Source organism: Aythya marila (genome assembly GCF_965140915.1).
Source record: "Aythya marila genome assembly, chromosome: 9".
NCBI classification, from domain to species: Eukaryota; Metazoa; Chordata; class Aves; order Anseriformes; family Anatidae; genus Aythya; species Aythya marila.
This window is the reverse complement of record NC_139050.1, coordinates 4,760,564-4,777,819: the sequence shown is the minus strand read 5'-3', so window position 1 is coordinate 4,777,819 and position 17,256 is coordinate 4,760,564. Positions and strand designations below refer to the sequence as shown.

At 44.3% G+C, this 17,256-nt stretch overlaps 1 protein-coding gene across 13 annotated transcripts in view; it reads right to left on the bottom strand.

The window, feature by feature from the left end:
• Positions 1-10,037: 10,037 nt before the first annotated feature.
• Positions 10,038-17,256, bottom strand: part of DOCK10 (dedicator of cytokinesis 10) — a 149,343-nt gene continuing 142,124 nt past the window's right edge. For all 13 annotated transcript variants that reach the window (XM_082767325.1, XM_082767324.1, XM_082767316.1 and 10 more), the window contains exons 52-56: positions 16,925-17,135; positions 14,505-14,695; positions 13,725-13,825; positions 13,274-13,412; positions 10,038-10,745 (exon numbers count right to left, since the gene is read on the bottom strand). In XM_082767325.1, coding sequence (XP_082623451.1) covers positions 10,626-10,745; positions 13,274-13,412; positions 13,725-13,825; positions 14,505-14,695; positions 16,925-17,135 — 762 coding nt within the window. In that variant the 3' untranslated portion in view covers positions 10,038-10,625. The remainder of the gene's footprint in view (positions 10,746-13,273; positions 13,413-13,724; positions 13,826-14,504; positions 14,696-16,924; positions 17,136-17,256) is intronic.

The window sequence follows — 17,256 nt, the reverse complement described above, 5'->3', positions numbered from 1 at the left end:
TCGCTCTGTGCTCACTGACAGCTCTCTAGCACCGGCTTCAGCTTCATATTTCTGGTTTTCAGCAAGTGGATTGGGTACTGGAGGAGCAACCACACGTGCCTGTGGCTGTAACCTCACTGCTGGCGGTGCAGCTGGCAGGCTCAGGGGGCAGGGAGCCTTGCCAGCTCAGCAGGTAGCTCACCCTGCTGCAGTGAAGATCTCTCTGATCTCACATCCACTGCAGCCAGACTGGCAGTGAGCACAGGCCTTTGTTGGTCCAGAGCCTTCTGAGGAAATGGAGTTTCTCCTGTAACCTTGCCCTGCTGCTCCCACTGCCTCTCCTGCCCAGGGAGTGATGAGTTGGGATTTTGGGGTGATGGAGAAGCTGCTGAAGCACATTCCCCATGACCAGACGGCTTCACACCTGCAAGCACAGGGCTGTAAGTTCCATATGGACCAAAGCATGCACGAAACACCTTAAAGTCATGCAATGCAAAGGATGGAGCTTCTTACAGCTGAGGTACTTTTGGCAAGCTTCACAGGATGTTGAACTGGGTGAAGCTTTATTCACCTTCAGCTACATCCAGACCTCTCAATTAAAAACAATCGAGACTCTGGAGGCTAAATGAACTGTCCACATGCCTTACTTGGCCAGCCCTGCTGCTTGGGGCTCAGCTGAAGGCTCGAGGTTGCTGCTCTGCCCCAATGCCTTTTCCTCCAAGCACCTGACAAGCAGTGTGAGCGCACTGGGACACGTAGCACGGGCCTCATGCCCTCACTCACCTGAGCCCAGCAGCTCGGTAGCTGGCATCAGTGCCCTGTGGGTGCTGCTCTGCCAGTCCAGGTCGCACCTTGCTTTGAGCAAATTTCAGCTGTAAATGCTCAGACTTGCAGCAAGACAGGCCCTGCTGGTAACGGAAGGACCTTAAAGGGAAGGTTTTGCAGCACAAATTGAAAATACCTCATGCCATGCACTCCCTGGGAGATCACAGCTGCTGCTTCGTACTGCAGCAGGCACGGCCACGGAGCACCAAGCCACCATCCCAGCTTGCCCACAGCTCACCAGACCATGCAAAATGTCCGAAACACATTGCCTCTGCAGAAAGGTGTTTTTCTGAGTGTACTGGGGCAGTGAGTCCCTGGCAGAAAGAAAATCACCCAGCAGGTTGGCAAGAGGAGGCCAAGGAGGTCACAAATGCATAAAATATCCTCACTTTTCGTAATCTAAATTAGCTAACTATGGCACAAAGTTACTTGGTTTGTCTGTTTAACAGGTATGTAACCTCCTAATGTCTATTTAACTTTCTTCTTCTTTTGCCAGGACCATTCTGAGTCTGTTAAGCTGTGTGCCTGAGCCCCGCCACCCCACGTATGCACAGAAAATCCCACATGAGCTGGTTGTAACCAGATTTCAGGCCTTTGGCCAGATTTGGCTGAGAATTATGACAAAAGATTAGTGATATGTGCTGCTTCGATTCTGAGTACTTGAGGTTTCTGAAAGGGGTCTGATTTCCAGCAGGGGATGCTCAATGCTTTCTGAAAACCAGGCTTAACCCAAACATGGGAAATGCTGATTTGCATGAGTCACATCCCAAAACCTCAGCTATGTTTTTGACCAGGGCTGGCAGCTAAGCACAGCTATAGAAACACTTCAAACTTTTCAGAGCGCTTCAGTTTCTGCATGTGGCATTTCCATGCCTCGGGGTCTCTCTGCCTTTAAACGGCCCCAGGTTGGTCTGCAGCAGTCAGAATTTGCTCTACGCCAGCTCTCTGCAAGCATAACATATGCTGTCGAGCACAAAACTGCTCCTTTTGCAAGAAAATCTATATGCATAGCCACAGATGTTCCTAAATAGGAGCATGAAATAAGTAGTTACTCTTAGATGCAGGGAGGTGGTTACTTCATTGTTAAGCGTGAAAGGCTTATGGCTTCTGAGCAGCTCAAAGTAGAAATCCATCCTAGCATTGGAATACTCATTATTTCTTAGTTTTCTTTCTTTTTTTTTTTTAAACAATACATACCATATAAAATGCATGCAAGGACATTTGTATCTATCTTGCTTTAAGATATGATATCATATGCAACCCGCATATGTACATCTAAAAATGCTTACATGACTCTAGAAATGTAGGAGGCATTTGTAGGAGAAAATTTGTAGGAGGCACCACAAGGCATGCAGCTCATGAAACCATACCGCAGGACCGCAAATCCTATGTGTAGTGCCATGAATTACCGTCGGGTTTTGGTAAAGAGGAATAACTCCTAAATCTACAGAAGAGGTGCAAGACCACCACAAGCCTATCTGCAAAAGGAAGCAGCCCCTGTCTGCATGGGCCACCTCACTCTCAAAGCTTTCTCCCTGCTTTGGAAACAACCCACATCCACAGGATCTGCTCACTCACAGCTGTTCTCTGATAAAAACAGATGATTATTGCTAACTAGAACAGCTGGGGAGCATAGCTCAAAAAGCAAACAGAAAATGCATCTTCTATAAACCTGATGGGAAACTAATAGGACGAAAGGGAAATGTGCATTTCATTACTGCCAGCATTGTAGTGTTCGGGGGCAGATGTTCCCCACATGATGTGAAAATTTTGCATTTTGAGAGTTTTCAAAAAATACAACATCAACACGATGTCCAAGCAAGTATGAACGTGCCCCATGGGGACTATGACTCCTGTCCTAGAGGACGTTCATAACTCAGCCTCCAGTCTCCCTGTCGCTAACCCAGCAGTCCTTAACTTTGGGCATGTTTAAGTCAAATTTCAGCTTCTCACAAGAGCAGTTTTCTGTCCTGCATTTGCACACCTGACAGTATGCAGCACACACACAGTGGAAAAAAAATCCCAAATATAACAAAAAAGTAAAAGGAGAACAATAGTCCCACTCAGGGGCACCCCAGGCACGGCCATGGCAGGCCCTTTGGCAGCCCCTCTCTGCCAGGAGAGGAGCTGCAGAGATTCCACTTGCCTCACACCAAAACCACCAGGAAGCTCTGGCGAAAACAGGAGGAGCAGGAAAGTTGTGTGGGGCTGGCTGCGCTGTGCCAGCAGCTCACGGTAAGACCAAGGGGACACAGAGAGGGTGAAGCCAACAGTCCTGCCCTGGTCACAGTGACAGTTCTGTACAGGCTTGCCTATTTGTTGCCTTTGGGATTAATTTTACTCATCTCAATGCAATTCTCTTAAATAAGAAACACATTCTGGATTCCCCCCCCCTTGCTTGGATGCTTTTCTCAAAATCCCTTCTCTCTGCTCTCACTCAATATTACACACGTCCTTCGATTTTAACTGCCTTGGTTCAAAGCTCACTTTATGACTTTAATTTGCTTGTGAGCGCATAAAACCGATTCTTTTTTTTTTTTTTTTTGACAATCTAAATATTACTACAAAAAAATAATCCTTTGCATATGTACTAAACCTACTAGAGATTGGGAAATAAATTAAAACTCATAGCAAAGCACTCAGTGCTGTGCAGCCATGAACACAGCTGTGTCAAACTGAAAGCTGAGCCACAAAATGCTCACACACGACCATCCCAAACAGTGCGCGTCATTGTCCTGCTTTGCATTTGGATGTTATCCAAAAAAAATTAAAAAAAAATAATCCCTGTTCGGACCATTATATTGCCTCCCCAGTGAACATTAAGATATAATTACCCTGCAAGGAATGATTCCTATTAAACATTTAATACATTTCCCTCTAATTGAAATTTAAGCCTTTGGTTGTGGTTGGGTGTCACTGAAGATGTGATTAAACATAAAATATGTATAATGCTAAACTCCTTTAGGGGTGTCAGGAGAACTTCCACTAAGTCACAAACAAATAATTTCTTCTGTGCTACAAGAACTTTTCCACACTGTTGGAATTTGGGCTGGCACGTGGAGCTCTCTCCCCTCAGGTGGAAAGGACACCACTGCCACCACAGGGATCAAGGCCTCCTCAAGCTTCACTCTGCCCCCACCTTTCCGCCCCTGTGCCTGGCTCCCCAAAAGGCTTCAGGCTGCCCGTGGCTGCCCACCCGCCACCAGCCTGTCCCCTTGCTCCAGCAGCCTGAGCCTGGCACCCAATTTTTGGGAATGGCAAAATCCCTGTGGTGCACAACACCCAGGGGGGAGCAGAAGGGAGCACAGCCCTGCCTCCTTGCGGCCGGCTCCTGGCGCTGCTGTTTCCAAAGGATGCATGAGCAGAGTCCAGGCTTTCCACAAGCAATTGATTAAAAACTAGAGACTGGAAGGACTGTGATGACAGCCTGTCCTAATGCTTTGCCGTACAGGATGTTATGCTCTACTGTGCTGCTTCCAGCTCCCTGAGGAAATAAGAGCCCGGAGGAAGGACCTCAGTGGAGCCCACAGCATGATGGTGCTGTGCAAAGGGGCTTCCCCAACTCCTCACGGGCAGGTACATCTCCCAGCCTGCCCACCAGGAACCCTGTGTGAAGCTCTCATTCATTTTGACAGCGTGGCAAGAGGTGTCAGGAACGGTTTTAATCTGCAAAGGTATAACTAGCACGCCTTGGTGCTTCCTAGACAGCCCTCGGAGAGGAGTACTTCAGACCAGTAACAGCATTGAGCTCCTGCAGCCCCAACACATTCAGATGGTTCAGAACTCCTAATTTAAACAGATAAAGACAAAATTTCCTTACCACACCATGTCCTTGGTGCACCCAGCGTGGATGGCGGGCGGCTCTCAGAGGGCACAAAAAGCGCGCAGCCCAACCACCTCCTGCAGACAAGGGTGGCTTTGCCCCGGCAGCTCAGGAGGTCTCCTCCAGGCCAGGACCACACCTGGGGCAGTCAGACCATGACCATGACCAGGCTTAGAGGTGTCCCAGAGCCCCAGGAGCCTGACCCCGGCATGGGGCTGTCCCCGTCGAGCTGTCAGCAGCACCTGCTTGAGGCAGCCAGGAGATGGAGCTCCCCAGGCTCGCGGTGGTCTGGGAGCTCCCTGTCTCAGATCCATGTGAACTGGGCTTGGGGAGGTGTTTATTCTACATTTGCACTGCTTAGACTGAGTTTACTGCTTGTTCAAGGTGCCAAGCCCCGGGCAGAAGGCCTCATGTTGCCCACAAACCAGGTGACTTCAGTGGGCCCTGCTGTCCCAGGGGGCTGTGAAGACCACACACGGCCCTTCTTGTTTCTATCACAAAACAGGAGAGAAAAGCAACTCACAAAGGAGCAAGGCAGCCCCAGTGCTGGCCACACTGATGAGGTGATGCAGGGTAGGCCGCTGTGACCACATGCCAGAAGGACACAGAGCTTCATGGCCTCCTCCCTCCAGAGCCACCAGGAAGCCCTTGGTCTGCTCAGGAGTTAAATTATGGGTATTTTCCCTCTAATTACCATACTATCGTATTTATTCATGACTCAAGCAGCAATTTATGATGCAAAGGCATCACAGGAGAGCTGGAAAAGAGATTTGTGAAGGAGATTTGTGTTCTAAGACTGAAAGAGAACAACTGGCCTGGAGGTGGGCTCTGGAGTATCACAGCAGTCCTGCTCAAATGCGTTAAACTGCATGAAATATTCTAGTGCTTATTAACTCATCCAAGAAAAAAAAAAATATATATATATATATATACATAAAGCTTGCTACAAAATGTGAAAAACAGATTGTTCACTGTTTATATTGCAGTGAAGTAAAACAAAACAAACAAACAAACAAACAAACAAAAAAAAACACAACAAAACAAAACAGAACTTCAGCATGTGATGCACCATATAAAACAGCACGAATCCCTGCCCCAAAGAGCACAGCCCTCAGTGCCCTCCCGATGCATCAGTCCTGCATCATCCTCAGGTGCTAGACATCCTGCTGTCTACGGCTGTACTTTACCTCCCCATCCTCCAGCCAGCTCAGGGCATCCAGTGGCTGAGTGGGAACTGCTTCACTGCCACCAGACCTGCTTCTCTCAAGGCTACACCAAGGATAGGCCAAGGACACCAGCCTGACGAGCACTTTTGCAGAAAGCATTGCTCAAAGGTGTTGGTGTTGAACAGCTTTTGACATGGTTGATAACTGCTATAAGCTGTACCCCCTAACTCTGCTTCATCTATTATTAAAGTGTCTGCTATTTATTGACTAGTTCCAAAGTTCACCCATGAATAGATCCTCACTGTAACATGGCATTTTAAAAGGGTTATCTACTGAAGCAAACTCCAGCTGGATTGCAACTGGTTCTCTCATGTTCTACCCTCTGCTGATAGCTACCCGAGGCACTCTGGTTTGAGGCAGGTGCTGGCAGTTCCTGCAAACCTTACCGGCACCCTGGGAGAAGCTATCACCTGGCTATGCTTCCAGACTATTTTTGTACACAGTGTAAAGAAAGCACCTGGCCTTAAAAACCCATGTCCTCCTCAAATCTCAGTGCACAGCAGGAAACCATGAACATGCTCTCAGTTGTAAATGTGGAGACAGAAACAATTTCTTACACAAAATTTGAAAACGTGCTTGTAAATTAAGCAGAAGAACATTTCATCACTTCTGCAATATCAAAGTCATACTGCAGGGCAGAAAATGAGCAAGAATGTAATGAAAAAACTATCTAGTCATAATTAATTTATGGATGATTGGCTTCTGGCTTGATTACTCATCGTAAGCTATCAATCCTTCACAAGTCTGCCGCAAGCAGGTGTGACGTGCCGAGTTTTTCCCCCTCTCTCCTAAATGAAGCTATTTGTTGCTTTCCAGCATGATAGACTTGTCAAAGAGGCAAAGATCATCTGCCTGCCCCAGGCTCTGTAGAGGAGCCCACCACCACCAGCTGGCCTGCTCATCCCTACCTGCTTGGCTCCCAATGCAAACCATCACGCTCAAACTGGCAGGCGTACAAAAATGCAATATTCCTCTCCTGTTCTGCAGCTCTTCTCTGTTGTAACTTCTCCACCTGCACTTGGAAATCTTCTTACACAGAACTGGTTGACATAGATGTGTAATGGAGAAAGTGGTAGATTTTCACTCTTACACAGGTAATCTGAATGTGAAAGAGCAGACCATGCTGAGCATCAGCACAGATATTAACCGTAGTACTAAATCAAACACTTGTACATATGCGTATTTTTTGCCTGTTATTAATAACCTTGTTTATAGCCTAAAAAACAGTCTGTCAACATTTCACCTCTGAAGTTAAACACCTGTGGAACTCCACACATTCTCAAGAACTTAGATGAAAACTTGAAGAATTTTGGGCAGCTGTTTTCATTGTTCATCCCTAAGTTATTTCTTTGCGTCTGCATAATTAACCCAGTTCTGACCGGGCAAAGGCGGTGGTAAGAAATGCTGCAGTCTTTTGCGACATTTGTGCTCACAACACCAAGACCCTGTCCAGCCTGCAGGAAAAATAAACCTACAAACATCAGCAGGTGGAAAGCACACCTGCTCTTGCGCAAGTCTCCCTCCCTAAGCTGTTTTTCTCTGTATTGTGCCTGCCTGGAGCTGATTATTCATGCATGGTGTGGGGATGAGGGGGAAACAAAGTGGCAAAAAAGTCTTTTTTTTTTTTTTTTTTTAATTGTCCTAGTGTCTAAAACCAAATCCAGAGAATCACTTACAGAAGCGACTGAAAAATGAGCCTAGCTTTAACAATAGTGTGAAATAATTTGTTACTGTTCAGTGAAGAAACCCCTAGCTCTAAGAATGGCTGAACATGATTTGTTGCAGCCTTTGACCAGAAGTCTGAGGGGAGTTTTTTTTTTTTTTTTTTTTTTTAAATTGAAAAAAATGAAAACCAAAACCAACCAACCAACTAACATTAAAAAAAAAAAAAAAAAAAAAAAAAAAAGTAAGTTTGAAAAGCAGCAACCACATGAAAACAAACCTTTCTTACCATCTGGCATGCATTCATGTTAGGCATTAGTGTTTAAATCACCGCTTAGTTCTGTTACGGTTTCATAGCCCAGGGAGTGGGGTGGATGTCGGACTCAGCTCTGAAACGAACTGTCCTCCGTAGTTCTGGTAGCTGAGTTCTGTGTCAGTGAAGGGCCAAGCCACATCTTGTAACAACCCTACAGCCTCACAGGCCTTCTGCATTTCTGTCATTCTCTCTGCTAAGCGCTGGGACAATTCGTGGTTTAATGCTTTGTTTTCTCCCCCTCTTGTGGTCCTGGTTCAAAGCTAATGTCTGCTAATTGCTTTCACAAAACTATGCTGAAAGTGCTGGAACACAGCAGGAGAGCAAGAGCCATCTGGAACAATGGACCAGCGAAATTCAAGCCTGAGCATCTCTAACACCAGCAATAAGGTAACTGCTAGAACAGGGGCTTGATTTTCAAATCTCCAGAGAAGGCTGAAAAGCTGGCTGCTTAAAAAATGAAACAAACCCCACAGACCCCTTAGACTTAAAAATTAAACCCATTTTTGGTTCAAGTTATTGAGAAAACAACCCGCAGATCTCCTCACCTCTGCTCCAGAGCACAGCTGGGCTTCAGATCGGCCTAGTGCCAAGTTTGCCTTATTCCTCAAAGCAAACTATGCTTTTGCAATCCAGGTTATTTCCAACGGCGCACAGCAGATTCAGTAGGTCAGTTCTTGTTAACGTTGATTAGAAATGGTCTGTGCCCAAAGGTCTGTGCCTTGGAGGCCTCTGAAGAACCCACTCATGGCACACAAACCAGATGCTCTGACACTGAGAGCAGAGCTCTGAGGCCTGGCATGCAGAGACCCCCTGCTTTGTGCCGGGGATGCCTGCTGCCTCCGCTGAGGGCTGCTCCCTCCTGTCCACATAACCGAGCACATAACCTCATCAAATATTACTTACACAGTATAAAGCAAGTTGAAATGTGGGCCAGAGATCACTCACTTCAGCAGACTGATTTCAAGCAGCGCAATGACTGAAAAGCAGAGCTGGGCTCTTTGGGGTGAGGATGAGGAGGCTGCCAGGCTCCCCATGCAGCTCAGTCCCCCCGAACACGCTGCAGGGCGCAGGTGGAGGCTGGGCGATCACCCGCGGTCACACAGGCTGGCTCTGCCACTTCACCCACGGGATGCCAGGGTGGGGCCATGACAGAGCTCGGTGACCCAGGGCTCAGTCCCATGGGACCCCCTCCGAGGGCTGCTGCCACCTCCAGGGGTGCAGGGCCTTCTGCACAGAGCTCGGGTGGTGGCAGGGTGCACATCCCCACAGCTCCCCTCCTGCCCCACCGGGACACAGCACCACGTGGGATTCAGCTCTTACTGAAAAGTTCTCCTGGATGATCCCAGATCTGCTGACAGTGAGGCAGCAGACTGCTGGTAACCAGGAAGCAGGCAGAGGCTGGAGGGTAGCACTGTCACCTTGCATATGTACACACACACACACACGTGTGAATTGAGAGGCCACCTCTTGCTCTTTCCTATCATGCCAGGCCACAACGTGACTCAGGATGCACCAGCTGTGAACTGAGGGTGTCATGGGAAGAGAAAGGGGGGGAAAGGAGACAGGAGGGCAGAGTGAGGCAACAACAAAATCCTCATGGCATGCCTGCACAGCAAGATATAGCTCTGGTCTCTGACCTGAATGAACACTCATAAACCTGTGCAGGCTTCTGAGGGAATCACCAGGGTTTTACCAAGGAAGAAAGAGAGGGATAGAAGAGAAGGGTCCTAATGCATATAAACAAAGAGCAGGGACCTCTAAAAGCAAGAACTTTTCTATGAGCAAAGGAACGAACACAAAGGAGTGTGGAAGAACTGAGGTTAAAAGAAACTCAGTGAGAGACCAGACCAGCTCCACCATGTCCCAGCATGATGCGGAAACCAAACAAAAGGTCTTGCTAGACGCACACAGTTTCCCAACAGGCCCTGGGCAAAATGTGGGACTACAAACTTCAAAGGAAGAGCAGAGCTTCCTTGGTCTCAGGCAGGAGGACCGTATCAACTCCTGTTTCTCAGGGTGGCCTCAGCCTAAGGCCATGGTTACAGTCTGAAGCCATGTTCTGTATGTGGTCATAAACATCCCCCATCTGCAACCATAACACAACCGACCGATGGGATGCAAGGGACATCCTGATCTCCACGCCTCTGGAAATCGCTGACATGGGAATGAACCAACACACAGGCCTTCAAAGAGAAGATTTTATGGACGCTTTTATACACATACACAAATATTTTAATATAATGGTAACTGAAATGTTATCCATATTCTTAGTACTGTCATAATTAACTAAAAAGATTTTTTTAAATTTTGTAAAAATGACATATTTTACACATCTTCTATTTACAGTTGCAATATACTTAAATGTTATAAAACATCCACTCTGACTTTTAAAATATATGTATACTAGGACTTGGTATTAGATATATTATAATTTATAGCAAACTTAGGGCGTGCTGTGTAGCTATCTGTTCAATGGAAATCTTGTAATCAGCCTGACTTAATAAAGACTGCTCAAAACCAAAAATTGACAACAACAACAAAAAGACAGGAAATGTGCAAATCTCGGGGCAGGCAAAAATAAAAAATAATAATAAAAAAAAAAAATCAAGCTTGCAGTTTTAAAAAATATCACTGTGAAGACTTCCAATAAATTAAAATCATAACCCACAAATCCTTTTCCTGGTATTGTCCGTGGTCAAATTATTTTTCAGTACTATTAAACTAAAAGGAAAACAAAACAAAACGACAACAAAAAAACAGGTCTTTGCAAGGCTGCATGTTCCCCATGCCTCAGTCAAGCATCAGGATTTGATGGAGTGGTTGCTGCTGGCGCAGACGAGCTGGTTCTATTGATGACTCGTGAATATGTGCGCTCCATTCCTTGCTGTTTTGCTGAATCCTCCTTGTATGCAATCTTTTCATAGAAAAAAAAAAAAAAAAAGAAAAGAAAATATGCAACAGTTAGAGAGCTCTGTATATCTATCTCAGTTTCTGCAGTGCTTATTGTCTAACCAGCGATTTCCCACCTTTGGCTTATTACACAGTGATGCCAAGGATCTGGCAGAGGGAGAGAATCTCTGCAGGGGGGCCAACAGTGACCAGAGGCTGCAGGGAGAGGGAGGATGTCCTCAGAGCTGGGGGTGAACTGTATGCCATTTGTCCCTGGCCACTCGTGCTATTACTGTGTCACACAGCTCCTGGCACATCCTTTTTTTTATTATTTTTTATTTTATTTATTTATTTATTTTTTTGCATCAGGAGGGAGGCTCCTGTTGAGTTGCTCCACTGACCTCTCCACGTTCATGACTAGGATGCTAACAACTTGTGTCCCAACACTGGCACGCTAGGCATGGATGATGCAGTGCACACACACAGCTTTTTTTTTTTTAATTATTATTTTTTTTTTTAAACTCCCCGAACAAGGGAGTCATTAGACATGAAACTAAATGAACATAGCATGTAGAGAAACCTGCAAGTGAGCAAGTACATGACATTAAATGAAAAAATAGATTTAAGAAAAATGAACATACCACTTTTGGCTATAGTATTGAGGGAAATGTTAGACAGGGAAGAAGAGAAGCTGTATAAGCAAGGACCATGACAGAGCTGTCAGAAAAGAAAAACAAAACAAAACGAGAAAAACACATGGTGATGAAAGAGTCACTATCAGTGGGTGAGCAAACAAAACCTTCTTGATTATGACAATGGCAAAGATGGCAAATCTCGTTGTCGTGGAGAACACAGTACAGTTACAATAGCGCCTCAAGCCTTCCAACTGCAAAATAAATATTTCAGCTACAATTTACAGTGTGTGATTTATCTGAGGCAATGCTCTGCTCAGAACAGGAAGCTCATGCATTCCTTGCAAGAGGACTAGATTGTTCCCCAAAAGCCACACTGCTTAGAAAACTGTGCTGTCATTTGTAAGTACCCATAGGGCAAAAAGTAGGAAACTAGTTTTCAGCATGGACTTCCAGTCTGCTGGTTTTGGTTAAGCAGATGTCAGTTTTGACTTTTGCTGGATGAACTCAGTGATACATATTAACATAATTATGTACAGGTAATTTTGTATTATTTAGTTTCTTCACTTACATGAAGAAAACTCAGAGCTCACTGATACAGATATAAATACAGGTGTGAATATTTAATAGGACTTGCTGAATATTTAATGCATGCTCAAACTCATGGGCTGCTCATGACTAATTTAAGTTGACCATTCATTTTCCATTTTGTGGGGGAACACAAGGAATATGTCTTCTGTACATTGAGTAGATAGCCCAAGTAACTTCCAAAGGGGAGGCATGAACAGTGTGTAACAAATGATACCCGTAGTATAACAAAGAGATAAATATTATTTACTATAAAATTACTGGAATGCTTGAGTTTCACAGATCTTTATGCACTGAAACAGGAAGAGAGCACAACTCACAAAAGAGCAACCACTGAGCTTGACTCCCAGCTGGCAGGCACCAAGGCCTCAAAGCAATTATAAGGCTTATACCCTTTATACCCTGTGAAAAACTAGCTTCATTCCACAGTAAGATTAACAATGGGACAAAAACTCTCATAAATCATTATTCTTCTCACAAGTGAAGATGAATAATATAGCATGGTCCAGTGGGGTAGAATCAGGCAGTTCCGTGAGATGCCATCACTGATACCACCGGTTAATGCTAATCTGTGCTATAAGCAACTGGAAATACAGTGCAGCTACCAGGGAATAAATATTTCTTGGGCACAATCTGAAGTGGCCTACTCATAACCTTGAAGAGAAGCAATTAATCATGCTTTAATTTGCACTTACTGTGCAGAATAATTCAATTATTATTTCCATTAAAACAGAAAACATAGTAAAAAGTATCTGCACGGACACAGCAATGGAATAGTTGCCAGTGTGAGCTTCAGTATTTCGGGATGCACTGCATTTAATTAATGCATGCTTATCTTTCTAAAGCTGCTAACAGTTGAAATGGAATTTTAACATGGCGTGTATTGACAGTGCACTTAAAAATAAGTCATTCTTGCTCTGAAAGTTGAATACAAACAGAAACTATGGAGATATCTCCTCCAGTTATAAACTAGGTCTTACAAACAATTTACTGCTTTAATTAAATATCTCACAACTATAGGATAAAGCATGCAAGCATAAAACACTAGTCTAACTGATTATCTTTCTATGCCTCTAAACCTCAGTCTGCAGTCTCATGACGCTCTACTTTTCACTATCTAGAAAGATAGGCAGAAGACAAAATTTTTGTCAGGAAAGCAGATTCATTTTATATAATGCAGATGAATTAAAAAAGGATTGGAACTATGTGTTCTGAGTGACTGTTGCACTGCCAGATTTTACTTCTAGTATTTTGCTTTAGAGCTTCATTTGTCACTAGAAGAAAGTCAGCTACCCACATTCAGCCCCAGCCACCAGTAAATAGATGATCTAACCTGTTCATTCATAACTGCAGAGAGTTCGCTGAGCATATCCTTATAATGAGACTTCATTTCTCCCTGATATTCAAATTGGTCCTCCTTAATAAGGCGTTCATTGACATCAAGAGCGTGCCCACATGCATCTGCAAATTGCCTACAAGCACAAAACCACAAAGAAAAACCATACAAATATTGCAGTAATGAAAAAAAAAGCATACACACAACTATACCTCTTTCTCTCCTTGCAAATTATACTTTGTTAGAAATGAATTTCAGAAATCATTCTCAGAAGAAGAGGAACACTGGCTAATGGGATAGCCCAAAACTTCAGTAAATGCCTTCTTGAGAATGGCTTGTAAGATAGAGCAAATGCAGATGTAAATCAGCGTGCTTCAAGTCAGCCTAATTTTGTGTCACACTACTCCTTACTCATACTATGCAGAGGGTGGCAAGCCTAAATGTTTACCTGAAGATTTCCTTCAGAAGCTTAACTTGGTTATCAGGATATCTCTTCGCATTTGTTTCTTCCAGAAAAGCTCGAGCATAGGCCATTGGTCCAGCATTTACCTGGGGGAGAAATATACAACTTAGGTGTAGAGAGCAGGTAGATTACTGTCCTCTCCTCTTGCATCCTGAGGCTTGGGGTCTGGCCTCAGGCAAAGCTGTCCTGAAGAATACCAGAATCACTTCTCTTGCCATTTGCATGAAACCTGAAGAGTTTTACTGAGAAAAAGGGAGCGAGTCAGCTTTGCACAAAGCACAGATCTCTGCTGGCCTCTGAAGGTGCTCAACTTGTTAGCCATCTAGAAAACCCAACATTTGAAGAAATTTCAACTAGAGTCCCAGGAATACATGCACCTCTCACTAACATCGACTTTTCTAACAGGAAATGACAAAACTAATCCTAAAAAACCTCCCTTTAAAGTATTTGCATGGTTGACTGTGTGACACGTTTTATTCTCAAGTGACACAATAGTCTTTTTAGAACAGTCTCAACATTTTTTTTTGAGAAGATTTGACAGAAGTAGTCATGTTTGCACATAAATCTAATGCTCATCAACATCAGTGGAAAGCTTTCCACTGCCATATGTTTTCTGAGCAGGTTCCAACAGCACTGGAAAACAAGAAACAACCAGAAATATGAAATTGACAAAACAGGTCAGAAAGGGTAAAAAAAAAAAAAAAAAAAAAAAGAACAAAGATTTAGGTAGATGCATTGAAGAGGAAAATGGCAAATTTCCATTACCTTGACACTGACACTTCCTTGGAGTTTGAGCTGCAGTCGGATCATGTCCACTTCTTCCATTGTGCAAAGCTGATTGAGCTCTGAGACCTTTTTGGACATCTCATCAATTGCTACTTCGATGGGGTTCAACTCTGTGCTCGTTTGGCTTATGACTTGAATACGCTTCTTCACGTAGGGAAACAAGTGACTGGCTACTCAAAAGCAAGAAATGTATTAGCATCAAATGTATTACTCACCCAACAAGACAGTATTTAAGAAAACAGAACAAGTCCAACAAAGGTTTAGATTGTGTTAACTTTGACAATGTCAATCTCTTTATCAATGCCTACAAACTGAGTTTTAATCATCAAATGAGCAATAGAATTCAGCAGGTCCAACCTGATTTTTTTTTTTTTTGTAGACCTGGTACATTTGGAAAAAGTGTTTCCTTTTGAAATGACCATTGTTTGCTGCTGAGCTCTGTCAGATCCACGTGGCTCTCACCACTCAGATTCTAAAAGCTATCAACCATTCTTCTGAATCAAAGCACCAAACAATAAGCCCATAATGAACTTCAAACACCTCAAGACATCCCATCAAAGTACCACTCACCCACAGATGAACACATTATTGAAGCACCATCCTTAAAAAAGCAAGGAGTTAATTTTAGTATTCAACCTAAAGACTACTTATGGGAGCTGGTAGAGGAACCATTCATCAATAAAACCATTCCTTCCAGTGAAGCCGTTTTCACAGATCCGAAAGAGTTTGGCAGTGATACAGTATGGCACATTGTCTAAAAGGAACTGTTTAATAACCTTTTCCTGACTGTCCAACACACTTTGGAAGACCTCTCAAACTCCGTATATGCCCTCCTCCAGCAAGCACATGCTGCCGGGCAGCTCAGACCTCAAGGAGCTCCGTCATACAGGGTGGCTGTCTCCATGGACAGCAAGAAACCAAGGACTTCCAGAACTAGAAGCACAAGTAACAACCAGGAACAGTAGAGAGCCAGTGACCCACAGACTGCAGCCAGACCACACTCATCCTCTGCGCGACGCAGGCAGCAGGGCTTTGGAGCAGGGTGCCTAACAGATACTGTTCCAGCCACCCAGTACTTCTGGCCATGCACAAAACCTGCCATTAGTCTTCCAGCTGTACCAGTAAGCCTTGTTTTCTTCTCAAACTAAAAGCATTTCTGCTTGCATAGGAAGCAAGTGAAAGTATTTGACTTTATCCAAAGGAAAATAAGGTTTTCTTTACAGGAAACTTTACAGGCACTGAGCTGAGGGAGGTGCCAAAGGGAAAGCAGGGGACAAGAGAAGGTCAAATTCCCACCTAACGCCGAAGATGGAGCCAGGCTAAGAGCTCTGGGAGCTAATGACATTGTGTAATAACCTAAGGGAATTATTTTGCTGGACAAACAACCTTCTCTGTTTTTGCCAGAGGTACCATAACAGCTGCACTTTCAAGTCAAAGAAGCTACCTGCTTCAGTACATACCTCAAAACACCAAGTGCTGCTTGAGCACTTAAAAAACCCCCCACATAAGCTACTCTTCCTTTCTTCTTCTTACAAGCAAAGCTGTGTCATGTAACATGATGCCCCCAGACATCAGTGCCTCTTCTCTGACTTGCCAGAACAAAACTTTTAGCCAACTACGCCTATACCATAAGCAGCTTTCTTCACTTTGCCCTTTGGGGGAGGCACAAGCACTGAAGTCAGTGGGGAACTGGATTTTATCACACAGGAGCCTTTGCTGTGAACATCAGCCTCCCCACTCGCTGCTGTTCATGAGAACAATGCTTCTGTCTCAGACAGTTTCTCATACTCCCAGCCAAAATTCAGACAGGTCAAGTTTCAGTAGTAGTTTCACAGAGATTTCAATCATGATAAGGAACTGAATGTTTTCTGTTTAACATGACTCAGTAAGAACAGACACATCCAGTATTCCCTACATTCCTGTCTTAAAACAGTGACTGCATCCACTGAGCTGAACTGCTTACCTCTCACTTTTAAAAACACTGTATAATGCATCTTACTCCACTTTTGAACAAAAATCTTATCTGCAAAGATTTACTCTTCTCAGCAGAACGGGCACCTTACATTACTTTTCCTTTGACTTGTTTATTATCAAAACAACAACGGGGCCGAGTGCTAAGCTGCTTCCAGCAGAACCACTCCCAAATTCCATCACTGTAAGATGCTAATAATTAAGAAAAATAAGACAGCTGATGACTCCACAAATGAAAATAACCTTACAAAGGATGGTCCTCGGGACTGTAAGAAAGAACATGCTTTGCAAATGGACACACTGAAAAAGATTATTTGTCATTCTGTATAACATGCTGTGCCCACTGCCTGCAGAAAACCTGGCATGGGGCTTGGCTGTCAAAGGCAGGGCTGGGAGGGGGAAAGCAGCAGCAGCAGCAGCAGACATACTTGTCAGGATTGTGCGCCTCTTGCACTGCTCTTCCACGCCTCCGTGCTTTTTTCCTGAGAGTGTGAAAGGCGTCTCAAACACAAAGCGGTTGATGTTGTGATGCATTTCGAAGTCGGTCTTCCGATCTTCAGCTTCTTTCTCGTCAAAAAAAGGCGTGACATATGTGACCTGAATATAGGCATATTTTGGATCCAGGTCTTTGGGGTTGACCTGTGTAACAGTGGCAAACATAATAAAATTCATTTAAGTGTGTCAAACCTCCAAAGTATCCATTATATTCCTGATGCTTTTATCTATCACGGCAATACAGATGAAAAAGTGAGACTTCCAA